The sequence below is a fragment of the Pleurodeles waltl genome, chromosome 6 (genome assembly GCF_031143425.1).
Source record: "Pleurodeles waltl isolate 20211129_DDA chromosome 6, aPleWal1.hap1.20221129, whole genome shotgun sequence".
In the NCBI taxonomy this organism is placed as follows: Eukaryota; Metazoa; Chordata; class Amphibia; order Caudata; family Salamandridae; genus Pleurodeles; species Pleurodeles waltl.
The window spans coordinates 972,306,770-972,325,134 of NC_090445.1; the positions used below are offsets into that span (position 1 = coordinate 972,306,770).

Sequence of the window (18,365 nt, forward strand, 5' to 3'; positions counted from 1 at the left end):
GGGAGATGATGAGTTGGGTGTCGTCTGCGTAGGAGAAGATGGTGATTCCGTTTGGTCGGAGGATGTTGTCGAGCGGGGTCAGGTAAATGTTGAAAAGGGTGGGGCTGAGGGAGGACCCTTGGGAGACTCCGCAGATGATTTTGGTGGCAGTGGAGTAGAAGGGAGGGAGGCGGACTTTTTGGGTTCTATCGGTGAGGAAGGAGGTGAGCCAGACCAGGGCTTTGTGTCGAATCCCTGTGTTGTGGAGGCGTGTGCGGAGTGTATGGTGGCAGACAGTGTCAAAGGCCGCGGAGAGGTCCAGGAGGATGAGTGCGAGGGTTTCGTCCTTGTCGACTCTGGTTCTGATGTCGTCAGTACATGCGATGAGGGCGGTTTCTGCTCTGTGGTTCTTGCGGAACCCAGACTGGGAGGGGTCGAGTGTGTTGTTTTCCTCAAGGAAGTGGGATAGGCGGGTGTTTACTAGTTTCTCAGCGACCTTGGTGGAGAAAGGGAGGAGAGAGATGGGGCGGTAGTTGGAGTGGTCGTCCGGGTCACCTTTGTTTTTTTTTTTTTTTTTTTTTTAGGAGTGCAGTGATTTCTGCGTGCTTCCAGGGGTCTGGGAAGGTGGCGGTGTCAAATGAGCTGTTGATAATGTCTCGAAGCTTGGGGGGAGATGGTTGGGCTGGCTTTGTTGTAAATTCGATGGGGGCAGGGGTCGGAGGGGGATCCAGGGTGGATGGAATTCATTGTTTTTTCAGTTTCTTCGTAGGTGGTTGGGGTCCAGGTGGTTAGTAGGTTGGGGTGTGTGAAGGGGGTCTGTGTTGGACGGGTGGGGAGTGTGTGTGGTGGGTGTGTGTGGTTTGAAACTGTTGTGTATGTCTAGGATTTTGCGGTGGAAATGGTTTGAGAGGGAGTCGCAGAGGAGTTGTGTGAGCGTGGGGTCTAAGTGGCTGGCTTTGGAGAGCTCTGATGATGGTAAAGAGTTCTTTGCTGTTGTGGGAGTTACTGTCTATGCGTTCCTAATAGTATGATCTTTTGGTAGTGCGTATGAGTTGGTGGTGATTGCAAATGGAGATTTTGAGGGTGGAGAAGTTGGTGGTTGTGGGTTCCTGTCGCCAGGCTTACTCTGCTTTGGAGTTCAGTGGTGAACCATTGCGCGTTCTTGATGTTGCGGGTGGTAATGTTTTTTCTGAGGGGGGCGAGTGAGTCTGCGCAGGTAGTGATCTATTTTACGAGGTTGTGGGCAGCAGTGTTGGGGTCGTTGTTGAGTTCAGGTGTTCTGTGGGGATCTTGTCCCACAGCGGTAGGGCGTGGTGTGTTCGTGGTGGTGTGTGGGGGGTTTGGCGAAGGAGAAGTGGACGCAGTGGTGGTCGGTCCAGTGGAGTTCGGTGGTGAGGGTGTAGGTTATGTGTTGGCTCGAAGTGAAGATTGCGTCTAGTGTGTGTCCTGCTGAGTGGGTGCTGTGACCAGTTGTTTGAGTCCGAGGTTGGTGAGGTTGTCTAGGAGGGATGAGGAGTTGTGGTCTTGTGGGTTCTCCAGGTGAAAGTTGAAATCACCAAGGAGGATGTAGTCTGTGGAGGTGAGGGCTTGAGTGCTGATGGTGTCAGCAATGGTGTCACAGAAGGGGGGGCGTGGCCCTGTATATGAGTGTACCTCTGAGGGTGGTGGTGTTGTTTATGTGGATTAGGAAGTGCATGTGTTCTGCACTGTCTAGGGTGTTGTGTGTGTGTTGGTGGTGACCTTAATGGTGTCTTTGTGCAGGATGGCGATGGCACCTCCTGGTTTGTTTAGGCAGTGTTTGCATTGGAGTTTGTATCCATCAGGGGTGGCTGTGGCTATGTCGGGCTCAGATGAGTGGTTCGTCCAGGTTTCCGTGAGGAAGGCGATGTCAGGTGAGTGTGATGTGATGAGGTCCCAGAGTTCTATGGCATGTTTGTGTAGGGAGCGGGTGTTTAGGAGTAAGCAGTTGAGATGGTTGTGGGGGGTGTTGTTGTGTTGTGCAATGGTGTTGGTGTGAGGGCTTGTGGTGTTGCTGTGGGTTGTGTTGTCGTGGAGTGTGTTCAGGTTGTGTTTTTTTTTGTGGTGGGGCCTGTTGGGGTGTGCGGGGGCTGTGCAGGAGTCTGTTGCTTCGAGATTGTGGTGTTTGGTGTGGGGGGTTGGTGTGGGGCGTGTGGGTGTTAGAGGTGTGAAAGGTGGAGCAGGAGAATCGGCAGGCATAGCATGTGAAGGGTCCCTGTGTGTGTGTGTGTGTGTGTGTGTGTGGGGTTGGTTTGGGTGCAGGCGAGGCGTGGTCCTGGGTTGAGGAAGTGTGGTTTGGGTGCAGGCGAGGCGTGGTCCTGGGTTGAGGGAGTGGAGTGTGTTTGTGGAGTAGTGTTGTCTGGGGGGGGGGGGGGGGGTCCTGGATGGGGGGACCAGGGGAACTGGCGCTGGGCGCAGTCTAGGCACGGACGGGTGCAGGCGGGCTTGCCTCTGGCGCGGCTGTGATTCGGCCACCATTAAGAGGGTGGGGTGGGAGGGTGGAGCAGCTGGGAGGAGGGAAGGAGGGCCAATGGGTGTGCGCAGGGGCGGGGCCGCAGGGGAGGCAGCGGCAGGGGAAACAGAGACCGGCCGGAGCCGGTGTTGAGAAAACAGGTGGGAGAGAGAGAGCGAAACAAGAGCTAAGAACGGGGGGGGGGGCAGGGGGCAGAAAAGTGCAGTGCAGAGGATCACAAGAGGAATAGATGGCTATGCAAAGATGGCAGAAGAAACGGCATATACAGAATACAAAAATACAAAAACACAAAGGATTACTTACTCGACAAACCGGAGATGCCTAACACTAGGCACCAGGGATGAGGCGCAGGCGGGTGCCTGCGGGTGGAGGAGGGCCTCTAACTGCTGTCCAGCCAGCGGTCGAACGGATCAGGGGCACGGGGGCAGGCTGGTGGAGCCAAGTGGACTCCTGGCCAGAACCAGGTCTGGGAGTCACACCGTCAACAGAGTAACAGCTTTCGGTAGAAAGGAGGCACTTGTGCAAAGCACCAGTTTCTCAGGGTAGACAAAGGTAAGACGCTTAAATGATAATGCCTGCAGCTCACTCACTCTGCGGGCAGATGTAATTGTCACAATGAAGGCTGTTTTCATTGTTAAAGGACTGAGGGGGCAATTGTGGAGAGGCTCGAAAGGAGCACACGTTAAAAATGTCAAGACCAGATTGAGATCCCAAAGAGACATGATAAATGGCAAGGGAGGGCAAAGATCAACAAGACCCTTTAAAAACCTATGTAGAATAGGAATTTGACCAAGGAGTGTTGGTCAGGCAGCTGCAAGAAGGCAGAAAGAGCAGACAGGTAGCCCTTAAGAGTGCCCAGAGCAGTGCCCTGCTGTGCAAGGGAAAGAATAAAGAATAAAACTTCAGAAAGGGGGGGCAGAAAGAGGATCAACAGGTTTCTCTGCACACCACGCCACATATTTCCTCCAATGACAAGCGTGTTCCCTCTTGGTGGAGGAACGCCTGTCTGTCAAGATAACATTACAGACTTTGGGAGGAAGGTTGAAAGCTGCCAACTGCTGCCGTTCAGTCTCCACACAAGAAGGCGGAGAGTCGCTCCTGATCTTCTTGAGATCTCTGGACAGAAGTGGTATGGTCGGAACGGTGTACAGGAGGCCTGAACTTCACTTGTGACAAAAAGCGTCTCCACGAGAGCCACCTTGGAAACTCCAGCGTGCAAAACTGCTGATATTGCACAATCTTGATGGAGGCGAAAAGATCTAACCAAGGCTCTCCCCACTGCTGAAAGACCTTGCGCCACTTCCGGGTGGAGATACCATTGGTGATTTGCTAGGCATCGACAGTTGAATTTGCCTGCCCTGGCTCTCAAAGATATGTCAGATATGTCAGAGATATGCCTTGGTGTTCCCGCCAGGTCCAGAGGTTCAGGGCCTCTTGACAAAGTGTCCACGACCCCACCACATCCGTTTTGCTGCAGTAGCGCATGGCGGTGGTGTTGTCTGTGAACACCTGTACTAACTGTCTCTTGATGGAGGGCAGAAGGGCTTTCAGTGCCAGTCGGATCACTCAGAGCTCCAGGATGTTGATGTGAAGTCCAGATTTTGCTGGAGATCAGAGTTTTCTGATCTCCACCTCTCCCAGCTGGCTGCCCCATCTCAGGAGTGACATCTGTCACTACTGTCAGATTTGGGTGAGGAAGGGAAAGGGGTCTGCCTCTGACTGAGTCGTGGTGCGTTATCCACCACTGCAGATCTTGTGCAGTTCTCTTCAAGATCTGGGCCATGTTGGAGAGATTGTCCTGATGCTGCGCCTACTAGAACTTTAGGTCTACCTGCAGAGCCTGCATGTGCCAGGAGGCATGTGTCACTAGCAGGATGCAGGAAGTCATGAGGCCCAGCAGTCTCAGAGTCAGTTTTCCCTAAACGCAGGATAGAGGCTGAAATATTGGTACCATAGCCTGAATATTCTAGACTCGCCGTTCAGGAGGATATGACCAAAACTGCACTGTGTCCAGGACAGCTCAGATGAAAGGAGCATCTAAGAGGGAGTCAGGTGTGACTTCAGCACATTGATAGTGAACCCCCAGTGGGTGCAGGAGGCCCACTGGAGTCTAGAGGTGTGAGAAGACAGCCTGGGACGAGCCCACCTTCATCAGTCAGTCATCAAGATAGGGGAAGACTACCACCACTTAACTCCGCAGATGGGCTGCAACCACTGCCATCACCTTGGTGAACACTTAAGGTGCATTGGAAAGGCCAAAGGGGAGCACGTTGAACTAAAAATGCTTGTGGCTTCTGTGGCAGGGATCTGAGATGTAGAATTGGACGAAGGCCCTTGTCCTTTTTGGGGAGCAGAAATTAGTGGGAATAGCAGCCACTACCTACTTCTGGAATTGGAACCCTCTCTATGGCTCCCTTTGCCAAGAGAGTCGCGGCTACTTAGCAGCCAAGAGAGCCGTGGCTACTTAGCAGAGAAGAGGCAGATGATCCTCTGTCAGCCGATCATGAAATGATGGCATGGGGGTAGTGATAGTCTCAAAGGGGAGGGATTAGCTCCTTCGGACAACCTGCAAGACCCACCTGTCCCATGTTATGGACTGCCAGCAGGGCAGGTGATGACAAATCCTGCCGCTAACTGAATGCCCATGATGGCAAAGGGGCAGATTAGGAAGGCTTGGAGGCTTCAGCTGCCGGGATGGTGGTGGACTCACAAGACCACTGAATACTTGACAAACGAGGCCTGTGGGTACTGTACCGTCAGCCACAGGCTGGGGAGCATGTGCGGACCAATGACTTGGAGGGAACTGGTGCGGCTGGAAGCCCATTCTGTAGCCAAGAAAGGAGCAAAAAGCAGAGTGATCTGGGGCCGCAGGGAAGCTCTAGCAGGAGAGTCCTTGAAGAGATCTAGCACCGAATCTCCCTCGTCTCCGAAAAGATGGGTGCCATTGAAGGGCATGTCCATAAGGGAAGCTTGGACATCCCCCGAAAAAAAGCACTTGACTTTAACCAGGCGTGGCACCTAAGGGACACCATTGATGAAACCGCTCTGCCCAGTGAGTCAGTCATGTCGAGTCTACAGCATTTGTGAATTTTGCTGAATCTATCCCATCAGCATCAGTCTGAGAGAGCATGGGCTAGGCCTCCCCCAGGACCTGTGGTAGCACTTGTGCAGCCATGTCCCACAAAGGGTGGGAGTAACAGCCCAAAAGGCATGCAGTGACCGCAATGCAAGGCTGGTGGAAGAAGAAAACCTCTTATCCAGCCTTTTGAATTCCCTATCCAGGGGAGCAGTAGGGAACGCACCTTGGAATGTTGAGGCTTGGAGTATCAAACTCTCAGTCCACATTTGGGTCTATCTCATAGGGCTGGTATTCTACAGGGTCTAGCGACACCTCCCATTCTCCCCGAGGCCTAAACTGATGGAATAGGGCTTCGATCGAGGAAGCAAAGTTAATGCCGACTTTGGATGTGGCAGTGAGCAATGCCCTTCCGGCTCCCCATCTGAGTTGGAGATCACAATGGAGATGGCGCCGTCAGTGGGATGCCCTTTTTGAGATGGTCATCTACACTTTTTGCCCCAGTACTGATGTTTTTTGGATGAAAGTGCACTGGGATCCTGCTAACCAGGCCCCCAGTGCCAGTGCTTTATCCCTTAAAACAAAGGTAAATGTCTAAATGTACCCAAGTGGCAAGGACTGTAATACCCCTGTAAGTCTGTAGTAAATGGTACCCCTGGTACCTAGGGCATGGGTACTAAGGAGGGTCTCCAAGGGCTGCAGCATGTATTATTCCACTCTAAGGACCCACATTCAAACAAACAGATAGCCATTTCAGAACGCATGAAATGGTTCAAACCATTTTGAAAACAAGACGTTGTACACACCCAGTGTACAATGCCCACACCCACTGCATGCAATATATTCCACTATGCCGCGGAATTATGGGGAGAAAAAACTCACTACTAGAAACATTTACACAAAACAAAATAAATACACCACAAATATTAAATCATTGAAAAATAATTATTATATTATTCAATTAATGCAAATTCATTGTATCAAAAAGACGACAAATCACTGTCTATCATCTATCTGCACATGAGAATTGTTTTCCATATAACATTTTCAGCAGTGAAATGCACCTATAATATTTCATTACATGTACATCATAATTGCACCTATAATGTTCATAGTATGTGCGTCATATATTGATTATAGTTGCCAAAATTTATCCATCCAATAAGACGTAGCCGAAGTTGCCATCCATTGCAGTTGCCACACGTGTTTCGTGGAGTATCCGCTTCTTCAAGGGGATACATAGATGGCACAAGAACAAAAGAAACCAATAAAAACACAACACCAAGTACACTTCGAAAAGTTTCAAAAAAATTAACATTGAATTCAGACCTAATAATAATAATTACTAGCGCCGGAGACAAATATGTAATGACAAAATAGAGAGGCAAAGATAGAATGTAAGTATATAAATAGGTCTGTGTATCAACCATTAATAAAAAAGGGAAAAAGAAAAGGAAAAATAGCAGAACTTCAAAAGGCCATATTAGTGAAGAAATATTCAACTAAAATGGACACCTAAGCAGAAGCACCTTAATTCATTAAAGTATGAAAAATGCCAAAATACACCTAAAAACAAAACCAAACATATATACTTACCAAACTATTACAAAACAGACCCATATAACTGTCTTAACTCAAAGTAAATGCTTCACAATCTGCAACAAAACTCAAACGTAACTGATAACTTATAAAGGGCCTGAATATGAAAACAGACGTAGGTATATCAGTTCCCTGCTCCACTTGCATATTCATTTCTTTTCTTTCTCTCAGTTTAAATATATCATTTGGGTTATTTTAATGGATATTGGTATTTTGCCTCTTAGTAAAGTTTTTCATGGGTTGATGTGCTTAATGAACTCTGGGAGGAGAGGCCAATAGGTAATTCAACAATATATATGCCAGTTGTGGTGTTTACTGAGAGGTTTTTAGGCAGTTTAAGTGTCCATGGAGGGTAAACGTATGCAGATGAATTGAGTCGGAGTATGTTATTTAAGATAGTATGGTAATTACATGTCAGATATACTATATATAATGGTGTTTTGAGGCAATTCAATTGTTTCTGTATGTTGAAATCATTTTGCAAAGGTATAACCTTTGTGATGTTTAGGGGACCAGGACACTGAATGTAGTTTCAGAACAAGAATGCTTGTAGTATATGAAATTGGTAATGGCTGTTGTAGATTTGATTAATAAGTATAGTGATCTTTTAGATTTTTTTATGTTTTCATAATTAGGATTAATTTCACTGGATCGCTGAAGATGTCACATATGGCAATGGATATGTACAGTTTCTTTATGATGCAGTATTCGAGTAGATGAACAAGAGTATGGGTAGGTATGAAAATAATGTTTGGCTTGTTTTGATATGATATTTTCTGTGACTATGCAAGTGGAGCAGGGAACTGATATACCTACATCTGTTTTCCTATTCATGCCCTTTATGAGTTATCAGTTAATTTCGATGAGTTTTGTTGCGGATTCTGAAGCATTTAACTTTATGAGTTAAGACGGTTATGTTGGTCTGTTTTTGAATGGATTTTGGCTTTGTTTTTAGGTATATTTTGGCAATTTTCATACTTTAATGAATGATTAAGGTGCTTTTGCTAAGGTGTCTATTTTGGTTGAATATTTCTTCACTAATATGGTCTTTTGAAGATCTATTTTCTCCTTTTTTATTAATAGTTGATACACAGACAGATTGATATACTTACATTCTACCTTTGCCTCACTATTTAGTCATTACATATTTGTCTCCTGTGCTAGTAACTAGTATATGCTCCCTATGATGTACTATCTATAAGATGTTGTGCAAGTCAGATTGTTAGTTTAAGATTTTAGCTCTGAATTCAATGTTATATTTTTTCAAACTTTTCTAGGTGTTTGTTTTGTGGTGTGTTTTAGTGATTCCTTTTGTTCTTGTGCCATCTATGTATAGCCCTAAAGAAGCGGAAATTCCGTGAAACAAGTGTTGGCAACTGCAATCAATGGCAACTTCAGCTACGTCTTGTGAATTGATAAATTTTGGCAATTATAATCAATATATGATGTCCATGCTATGAACATTATAGGTGCAATTATGATGTACATGTAATGAATATTATAGGTGCATTTCACTGCTGAAAATGTTATATTGGAATCAATTCTCATGATCAGATAGATGATAGACAGTGATTTGTCTTGTCTTTTTGATACAATGAATTTGCATTAATTGAATAATATAATAATTCTTTTTCAATTATTTAATATTTGTGGTGTATTTTGATTTTGTGAACATTTTTCTAGTAAGGAGTTTGTTCTCCCCACAATTTTGTGGCATAGTGGAATATTTAGTAAGGGGGATAAGCTGACTCCTGTGGGTGACAGCGCAGGGCCATTTCTCAGTTATCCCATAGTAACACTAAATGCATGTAATATATGTAAGTCACCCCTACAGCAGGCTTTAGAGCCCTAAGACAGTATGCATTATATTACATGTGAGGGCACATCTGCATGAGCAAATGTACTCCTGTGATGTTTAGTTCCATTACTAGATATTGCAAGTGATCAGGCAGCAATCTTAAGGACATGTAGTAGGCACTGGGTTACCCAGGTACATGATGACTGCACTGAAACTAATGGGGGTTGCTATCAAACAACTTGTCTTAACAAATCTGTATTGATGCCAGTATCGGGTTCATTATGACATGCACCCAGAGGGCACCTTAGAGGTGCCTTCTGAACACCTACTAGTCTCTGCTGGCTTACTGATATTGAACAGCTTGCCACCACAAACGAGTTTCTGCCCCCTTTCAGGTGAGAGCCTGCACTGTCAGGCCAGAATTAACGCCTGCTCTGGAGGAAGGTGATCACACCTCCTCCAGCAGGAGGGCTAGCGTTTTAGCATATCAGAGTGAGGGGCTTCAAAGCCCCTGCCACCTTTGATATGCGACCATGGCTTCTTGCAGTCCTGGGAACTCCACCCCCTGCCTAGAGGCCAATTTGGCACCAGAACAAGTAGGGCATTAGTTTTTCAGGAGGCATGTTTCACTTCTAGGCTAGTCACACACCTAAGGTGGGCTAGCTGAAGTGGACACTCATGAAAGGGTTCCACCATCTTGTTTTTGGTGAAACTAAGAACTCTGTGTCAGGAATATGTCCACTCCCCATAGGAAGTGGTCCTATGGGGTGAGTAGTAACCCCTGGGGTAAGTAGCCCATTGGCTTCTACTCTACATTCCCCTAAACACCCCTAAATTCTGTATGTATGGGTTTCCCTGATACCAGGGCTTGAGATGTGTCTACTGACAACAGAAAAAGGACAAAAGAAGAGCAGTCATCGCAAGATCACAGGACATAACCACCATTTGGCTTCAGAATCTGCGCTGCTGCTGGAACCTCGACAATTGCACCAACCCAACCAAAAACTGTGCATCCCCCCCGAAGCTGTGGAGGACCATCCAGAGCTTTAACAACCAGGCAGCATCTCCCTTGGGAGGAGAAATCATCCCCCTGCATCTGCAGGCACCAACCGCATCTGTCCAGTACAACATTTTGCTGGCTATCGGGCCCACCGAAGGAGCATCATGCCAGGAGAAGGTTTCTGAGGCTTTAGGAGGTCAGCCTCACCTCTCTGCTGAGTTTCAAGATGCTATACGCTCCAGGAGCCCCTCAGCACCATTATCCTGACAACTGAAGCACTTGCGCCCAACAAGTCTTTTTTGTGTCCAGTCCAGACATCGCCACTGCCAAAACATACCTGCACTTCGAGGGACTTCAGGACAGATGAACTCCACATCCAGAGTGTCCCTCCTGTTTTGTTCTTCTCTCCTCTGTAGGTTGACTGAGAACCGAGGGAGCCTCACAATCTAAGTGGCCAGCCAGTCAGCTCCACTACACCTGAGCCTTTTCAGCCGAGGTACACAATTCCTGCCTGCGTCCTCCTTTACCTAGGATCCCCCAGCAAGCTGAGCCCCATGTTGGGCTCTGCCAAACTTGTCCCCAAGTGCCCCCTGCAGACTTGTTTTGACAGGTCCCTTTAAAGTTTCACCGCTGTAGCACACAAGACTACCAAGGTGACCAGCACCTCTACACTCTGACACACCAGGGCAGGTAAACCTAAACTGCTAGTGGCCCCCGTAAGTGCTAAATGACACCCTCTACAATAGTTTGCAAGTATTCCTATGCAGTGTATGTTTCTCCTATAGGATAACATTACCAAGTTCGAGGCTTATGCCTCAAGTCTGACAACTTGTTTATATATATATATATATATAATTTTTTTTTTACAGTTTTTCCTGCAAAAATCAATAATGTCTAAAGTGCTTACCCAATATCGTTGATCTTGGTGTCTAAATTTATATAAAAAAAACATATTTTTCTAAATTGGTCTTGTATTTATTTTCGGGTGTGTGTCTCATTTATTGACTCTGTGTGTACAACAAATGCTCAACACTCCTCTCTGATAAGCCTAAACTGCTCGACCACACTACCACAAATAGAGCACTTGAAATTAGTAAAGTAAGCCCCTATAAACCAATAAGAGTCATCTGGACTTTTTGCATGTTGTACCCCTACATTGGTACACCACATAAAAAGCCAACTTCCTACAGAGTACATAAAATCTTACCGCTAAAACACGTTTGCCATCTTTTTCCGCAAAACATGGCCACCATCCTTTCATCGATTTCTGTTCAAAAAGTGACACAGTTTTAGGTGCTTTGGAATGGTCTGCTGCCTTATAATCAGGAATCATATCCAGGGAGCACTTTTCTGAAGTTTTTGACGGAATAATAGTGCGATGCAAATCAAGTTCAACAAAACCTAAGAAAACAGAAGGAGCAAACAAATCTATATTAACCACATCATTTGACACAAAAGCAATATATCCTGCATCATAATATCATCTAGTTAAAAAGGTTTCAATAAAGAAGACATCATTGGTTGAATGCAACATAACCTCACCGCAGCAATGTAGACAGCTGACCATTTTGATTGAATTAAGTGTTGTCTTCTACTTATTTAAGAACAACGCGTTAACCTAGTTTTCTCACCATAAAAATGTTCTCAATTTAGCCCACGAGTAACCTGCCCATGAAAGGGTTCACAAAATGAAAAGAAGCTGAAAGACATTTTTTAGCATCCATGAGCACATAATTGCAGTCTTTCCCCACTACCCAATGGAACAGTTCTTTGATAAGGTATAGTAAAAGGAGCCACCAAGTGGTGGTACCAAGCTAGAATAAAAGGCCCAAAAACCTGCCTTTAGGCATTTGAGAGCTCCAACAGGCAAATCCCCATTTTACATTACTAATAATCCTCTCACCTTTTCTGATAAAACACTGCCCTGTTCCCTAAAAGGAAAATGTGCAGCTCCTGCATGTATTGAGAGTTAACAAACCTAATGTGGAGTGCGTCATAGACCTAAAATAGTCCCTGAAACAAGCAAGTTCCTAGGTCATGACAGAAGAAATAAAGGTGTTAACAGTATCAGCAACAGGGTGAAGTGGGGATTCTTACAGTTTGTTTTCCAAATGTATTCTGTACTTGACTTTGTATAGCCTGGTATTCAGATGAGCAAGTTACTTAGCTTCAGTAATGTTTTCTGGTGGATGTTTTAGCTTACCGTGGAATCATCCTATTTTGAAATAGCCTTAGCCCAAGACTGAGTTCATAAGTACTGCATTTTAGAAACTGTGGCTTGGTGATGCCAGTAGAGGAGAGGGGAGGGGACCAGAAGGCTCTATAAAGGCACCACCTGACACCCATGGGGTCACTTACACCTTATTTTCCCCAATCAACAGGTGGAAGAGACAAAGCCATTCAATCAAATTTGTAAATTTGTAAAAAAATAAATAAAATAAAAAAATGAACTTAAAGCCCATCAGCACTCAGATTGGGAGGTAAGCAGGTGATGAAGAATCTGTTGGAACACAGAACATGCATCAGAAATAATCATTCCCAAAGAGAAGGAGAATGGATGTTATACTGCAGATCTCCCATCTCCTCAAAGGCTCACTCAGCAGCTAACCACAGAAATGGGTCTTGAGAGAGACCAGAGACGGTCTATAGCAGACACTGACGTATTACTATTCTTCAAAATCTGGTATTATTGTGAGCAACCATATTAAGAAATCTGTGTTTAGTGAAGGAATGGATGGAGACCCAGGAAGCTGCAAGGCAGATGTCTGAGATCATGATTACTGTGAACATGGTGAAATTAGCTGCGCTCCAACTAGTGGAATGATAACTCTTGTAGTAAGACTATGCAAAACTGAAATTAGCTTGTGATGTTTCACCAGTAACCTACAAACTGCTAGTTGTTTAAATAGTCTTTGAGGACCATACAATAGGTTCAAATGGTGGACATACTCCTCCTTCATGCAATGGTGAGGGAGAAGTCATGGCAGCACAACCATTTAAGATATATGCTCTAAAATCATCTTCAGAAGAAAGGGCTGCTTAACACACAACACTATATACCAAGTATAATGCAAACTGTACAACGGTCGTGTGCAGTATGGAGGCACTGCAAGCAGAAGTGAAAGAAGACAAAAATATGATTTTCTATGTTAGGAGTTTCATGTCACAAGAATGAAAGGGCTCAAATTATGGCCCTCCCGCTACACCCCCCACCACGGTTGACGTAACCAATTTAACCTAGAAAGGAATGGGGGAAGAGTCAGACACTTATTGGGGAGGAGGCATTTTACACATCTTTTCACTTAAGTTGAACAAGATGAACTTTGAAAAGCGAATCTTCTTCAGAGAACCACTCGGATGCTGAAATCATATGCATGTAAATGTTTCACTTAACCTTGCTGGAATCCCTCTGTACACAAGGAAAGGGAAAACTCCAAAATGAATCCCACCCCTCTTCAGAATGGGTAATTGTCATGGTCGGGGCATTAAGAAGAAAACCACTTAAAGCATTAGCATAAATAGATTTGTTAGTTGGATGCCTAGCAGCCAGGACCAAGGCAACCACCTAACTGAAGAAGCATTTGTAACGCCAATTGACTTAGCTTTTTGTTAAGGGAAGTATTTCTCAGTAGTTGGGTGACTGTCAGTATGGTTTCCTTGACTGTCCTGGAAGGAAAATCTGATGATGAAGCAACATTTTGGACTACAACAATGTGTAAGCTGAGTATAGTCTTATTTTGCACAGGATGAATTTGTAGAGTTTAGTTGTTCACTCAAACAAGAGTGCTATGAAATCAGTTGCAAGATTACCTTTTCATTATAAAAGTTGGGAACACAAATGGTATACACAGCAAAATATGTATTTTTTTTAGTAAGTCTACATGTGCACGTTTTTAATTTGTGAGTGAAAATACAGCAAAACGAACATGTTATCATGACAGCACAGTAAAGCAAACCAACAGAAAATAGAAATTAATGTATACAAATATGCCTTTACAAAAAGGATAAGGTAAACCAACAGGGGCACCTTCCAACCAAAAAGAACAGACTAGCAGTTAAACCGTTAATGTATTAGCAAAGTAAATCACAGAACACATACTGACTCTAATTTAGCAAAATAAAACGTTATGCCCATTGGCCAAATTAGGAACATGAACGAGATAATGTAAACCTTCACAAATAGCCATAGCCTTAGAGGACAGCATATCCAAGCAATTGCAAACCATGAAAAACTCATGAAAGCTAATGACTGAAGGAGACTAATCCAAAGCCCGCCCATGGTAATTCTTATTGCAGGCAGACTTCAAAATACTACCTTTTCAGAGTATGCCTGGAAACATTCCAACAATCACTGCTAGAGTGTTTATGTAAGGATGCATCCTCCTCCTCGGCCCCATTGGTACAGATGGACCAGCCTCAATCACAAAATTGTTGTGAGAAGCTAAGATCCACAAGATTTAGGTACCAGGTACTCCTTGCCCAATTTGGTGCTACTAAGATCATGTCAATTTTTGAAACCATAACTTCCTCAGAACAAGAAGAGAAATGGGAACTGGTTGGCACAGATGAATAAAGGGCTGAATTTCCAAATCAACAGAAATGGATCTTTTAAAAACTGACCAAACAGAAATTCCTGAGGGCAAAACTGCACATTTTGAAATGGCTTTGGAGGCATTTCTTCTCTTTGTGCAAAGAATGAAATGGATGGAAAAAGGTCTGATTGCTGGCATGCTCCACTGAGAGAATCATTTTTCATTACATTTTGGTTGGGATTCCACCCATGAGAAGGCCTGTTAACCACCAGATCATTGTCAGAGCTTGTAGAGTTAGCAACCATCAATGAGATATAGTGAGCATTTATTTAGTACCTTAAGAGTCGGACTGTTGCAGTTGAGTTGGAAGAAGCCTAGACATCAAATCTTGTGGGCACAGCTGATGGCTCCATCACAAAACCTTGCACTAAGGGAACAAAAGCTGCCAGCGCCATGTAGATCACTGAAATCTCAGGGAAAATGATTTGATACAGACTCGGTGTGTACCATACTGTTGATCATCTGTTCATCTGAACAGCCCCCTAACTCACAACGGCAGTGTGTCTGACAATGGTGATGTGAACAACTCTTGAGGGACTAAAATTCTGCAGCTCACTCCACACAATTAGCTGCAGTTCACCCTCAGGCTCCACCTCCAAAACATCAGGGTTGCACATGCCTGTGGACAAAGAAAACCCACAGGTCCATGTGATTAGCAAGAAGACAGAGGGTCCTAAGGTGCACTCTAGAGCAGAAAGGGAACCACCTTCGTGAGCAGAAGACACCTCTTCCCCTCAATAGACTTCATGTTGGCATGGATGAATCGCGGTCTGTTGTAGAGTATCAAGGAGAGCACAAATGTGTTTCAGTAGAACACCAGTTCTTGTAGTAGAATGAATGCTTTACAATGATGGTGAGCGGTCATGGCAGAAGCCAATCAGCCAGATATGTGAGCATACCAATATTGCCTGCCAGTGTGACATCACCAATGCTATGATCTTTGTCTGGTTGGCCGCAGGGTGGTGCTGCTTCCACGCATGAGAAATATCCACCTGCATGCTCAAACTGGTATGTACAAATAGGCATCTTTGGGGTCTAGGATCCAAAATCAGTCCCAGGTATCCTAGAAGTAAATTAAAGTCAGAGACACTATTCTGAATGCATCTTTGCACAGTTACATGTTTACATAATACAAGTCCAACATGAGATGAATAATTCATTCTTTGCATTGCTTGACCAAAAAATGCCTGGTGCAGCAGCAACTATGATATTTAGGTGGAACTGCATTCTATAAACATTGCTTCATATCTCTTAGAGAAGCTCTTTGATGTGGAAATGGTACCAAGCAGATGATGGTGCAGGAGGCTGCAATCTGATAAAGAGAACAGAGTAACCCTGCTGAATTATCTGTAGCATCCAGTGGTCTGGAGTCACTCCTCTCAAGGCTTCTAAAAATTGAAATATTTGCTTTCCACCCAATTGTGAAATCATGAGAGGACAAAGAAAAAACTCAAAAAATACTTTAGATGCTACAAGCCTGGGTTGCATGGAAGCTGTCTGCTGAAATACCGTTTCGCATCAGCTTCCTTCCAACTTGAGGTGCTGCTGCTATTGCAGCTGGGACAACTGTACAGTAAGTCAGTCCTCACTAAAATGAATGCTCTACTCTTTGTTCCTCCTGTTTTGCTGGTGGAAGATTATGTAAGGTCAAGGAAGACAGACAACTATGGAGGCGTCACTACTCAGCTAAAACATTTCAGAATTCACCAGGCAGGTTTTGCTCTGTGACAAGGAATGCCAAGCACACATGCCTGGAGACAGCGTGCACCCAGTTGATTTCACCAAGGCGTGGATTCTCATAAACACATCCGTGATTTTTGGATCAGGGAGCTGCATCCACTAAAGTCAAAATCAGTTGCAAAGGGTGCTTGGGTATTTCAGTTCCAGCCACGAGGACCTGTTTCAAGACTGCTGCAAATGTTGTGGCAGAAGGTTTGTGTCCCTTTAAAAGTTGTGAAAATATGTGAAGGACACAGGCCAAAGTGCTATCAGAACACCAAACTTTCAGAGATAGAGTTAGATATAAATGCTGCAGATGTCATTTTTTCACTTCTCTGTCTGATGCTGAAGTGAATGGTTTGGCTTGCTTTCTGACAAGGTGGCCTAAACTAACAGACATTCTTGACTTAGTTGCTCTTCAAGGAACACATGGTGCCTTTAGGAAAGGCATTTGACCACCTGCCACAGCACTAACTAGAAGATGAGAATTTCTGCCACTATCAATATTGGGTGGAGAAGGGCTACACCCAAAGGGAACAAAGCTTCTGGGTTTCTGATTGGCGAAAGACAGGCTCTCTGCAAGGGGTTGAATTTTTGTTTCTCATAGTTCCTGCTGCAGTGTCTGCTACCCAAGTGACCACTGTGGTAGACGAGGATCAACCTTTCGTAGGCAGTAAATAAAGAAATGCTGTCCAAAATGTAGGATGAAGCATGCCAGCTGTTTGAAGGTTTACTATGTTGGACATGTTAGAAACCTGGGCTGGGAGACGTTTGTCACATAAGCTGCCAGCAATTATGCTCCCTCATTTGTGTTCCCTCAGACATCCAAACATTCCTTCAAGATGAACTTGACAAGAGTTTGAACTGTGTTGAAGGCCACCAATTGTTTTGCCGTTTGGTGGGTCTAGAAATTCCTGTATTGGCTCTGAGATCATTGTCACAAAATGCACCATGAAGAACTTTATCAAGTATTTGATGCTGTCTGTGACCCTTTAAAAATGTCAAAAGGCATCCACAAAGGGACTATGGGGGTGAGTTTTTAAGCTCCTTAGATTTAGGCTGCATTTGGCAACAGAGCCAGCATCAAGGGTAAACGCATGCTCAATTTTGCAGGAATAGAAGGAGGGGTTGTCTAGTTGAAAATCCATCTTTTCATTCTGGTCTGATCTCCAGCTGGACGATAATCCAAGACCTTCAGTATTCTTCTACCATGAGTTTTCATCCCTTTCCCTTGTGGCTTAGGGGAGGGATCTGGCATCATGCGGAGCAGTCATTGCGGCTCCCATCATACCTTAAAAACACCTGCATTTATAAAGGGTATGTTCCTCACCAACATCCTGTCCTGGCCTTTAAAAACAAGGCTGGTCCAGTGACTTAAGTGATGGCATTAAACCATAAAAATTAAAAAGTGTAGCAAAATTAACATGTTTAACAAAAAATACCCACAAAGTGAGAAGCCCTGAAACTTACTAGCTGTGGAACAAAGAAAAAAGTTACTAACATCATGAGCATTAGATGGAACCTTCATGAACTCATGTCATTACATCTAGTGACACCCGCAACTCCTTTACTGGCATCACTGTCGTGTCATCTAGCACAAATCAATAGATTTTTTTTAATTTAGATACAAACCTACACTTACTGTGACTTAAGAAAATGTAGGAAAATGCATCCATTAGAAATTACAGATGAACAAAGTGATAGGGTCTAGCATTCATTCATCCTTGAAGAACTTCTTTTCCAACAGAGTCATGATGTTAAATAGGTTTAAAGAGGTTTTGCTTTAAAAATACATTGTAAAGACCCAAGTACATGATCATAGATATTCAGGAAGAAAATAAGATGAAACATTAAGTTTGTTACAAACACTGAAATGTAAATGTCATTTCTTAAGTAATGGACTGTGCATCAAGTCAAGCCAAAAAGCGCCTCACTTAACTTTTAGTGTTTAGAGTTTGGATGTAGAGGCTGGCCTGCAAGCAGTCCTTGGTCTGTAGCTCACGTCATCAGTCATTCCCCCACTACTAAAGGCCAAAGGGGTTTGGCATATGACCAGGTCCTACATCCGCCCCTCAGACTCTCATATTGTTTAGCTTTGCTAGTGATTAAAA

The 18,365-nt window shown here is 44.5% G+C and overlaps 1 protein-coding gene across 6 annotated transcripts in view; it reads right to left on the reverse strand.

Annotated features, from left to right (window-relative positions):
- Positions 1-18,365, reverse strand: part of MYOF (myoferlin) — a 686,313-nt gene that overhangs the window by 22,477 nt on the left and 645,471 nt on the right. For all 6 annotated transcript variants that reach the window (XM_069239822.1, XM_069239820.1, XM_069239821.1 and 3 more), the window contains one exon: positions 11,151-11,344. In XM_069239822.1, the coding sequence (XP_069095923.1) occupies positions 11,151-11,344 (194 nt within the window). The remainder of the gene's footprint in view (positions 1-11,150; positions 11,345-18,365) is intronic.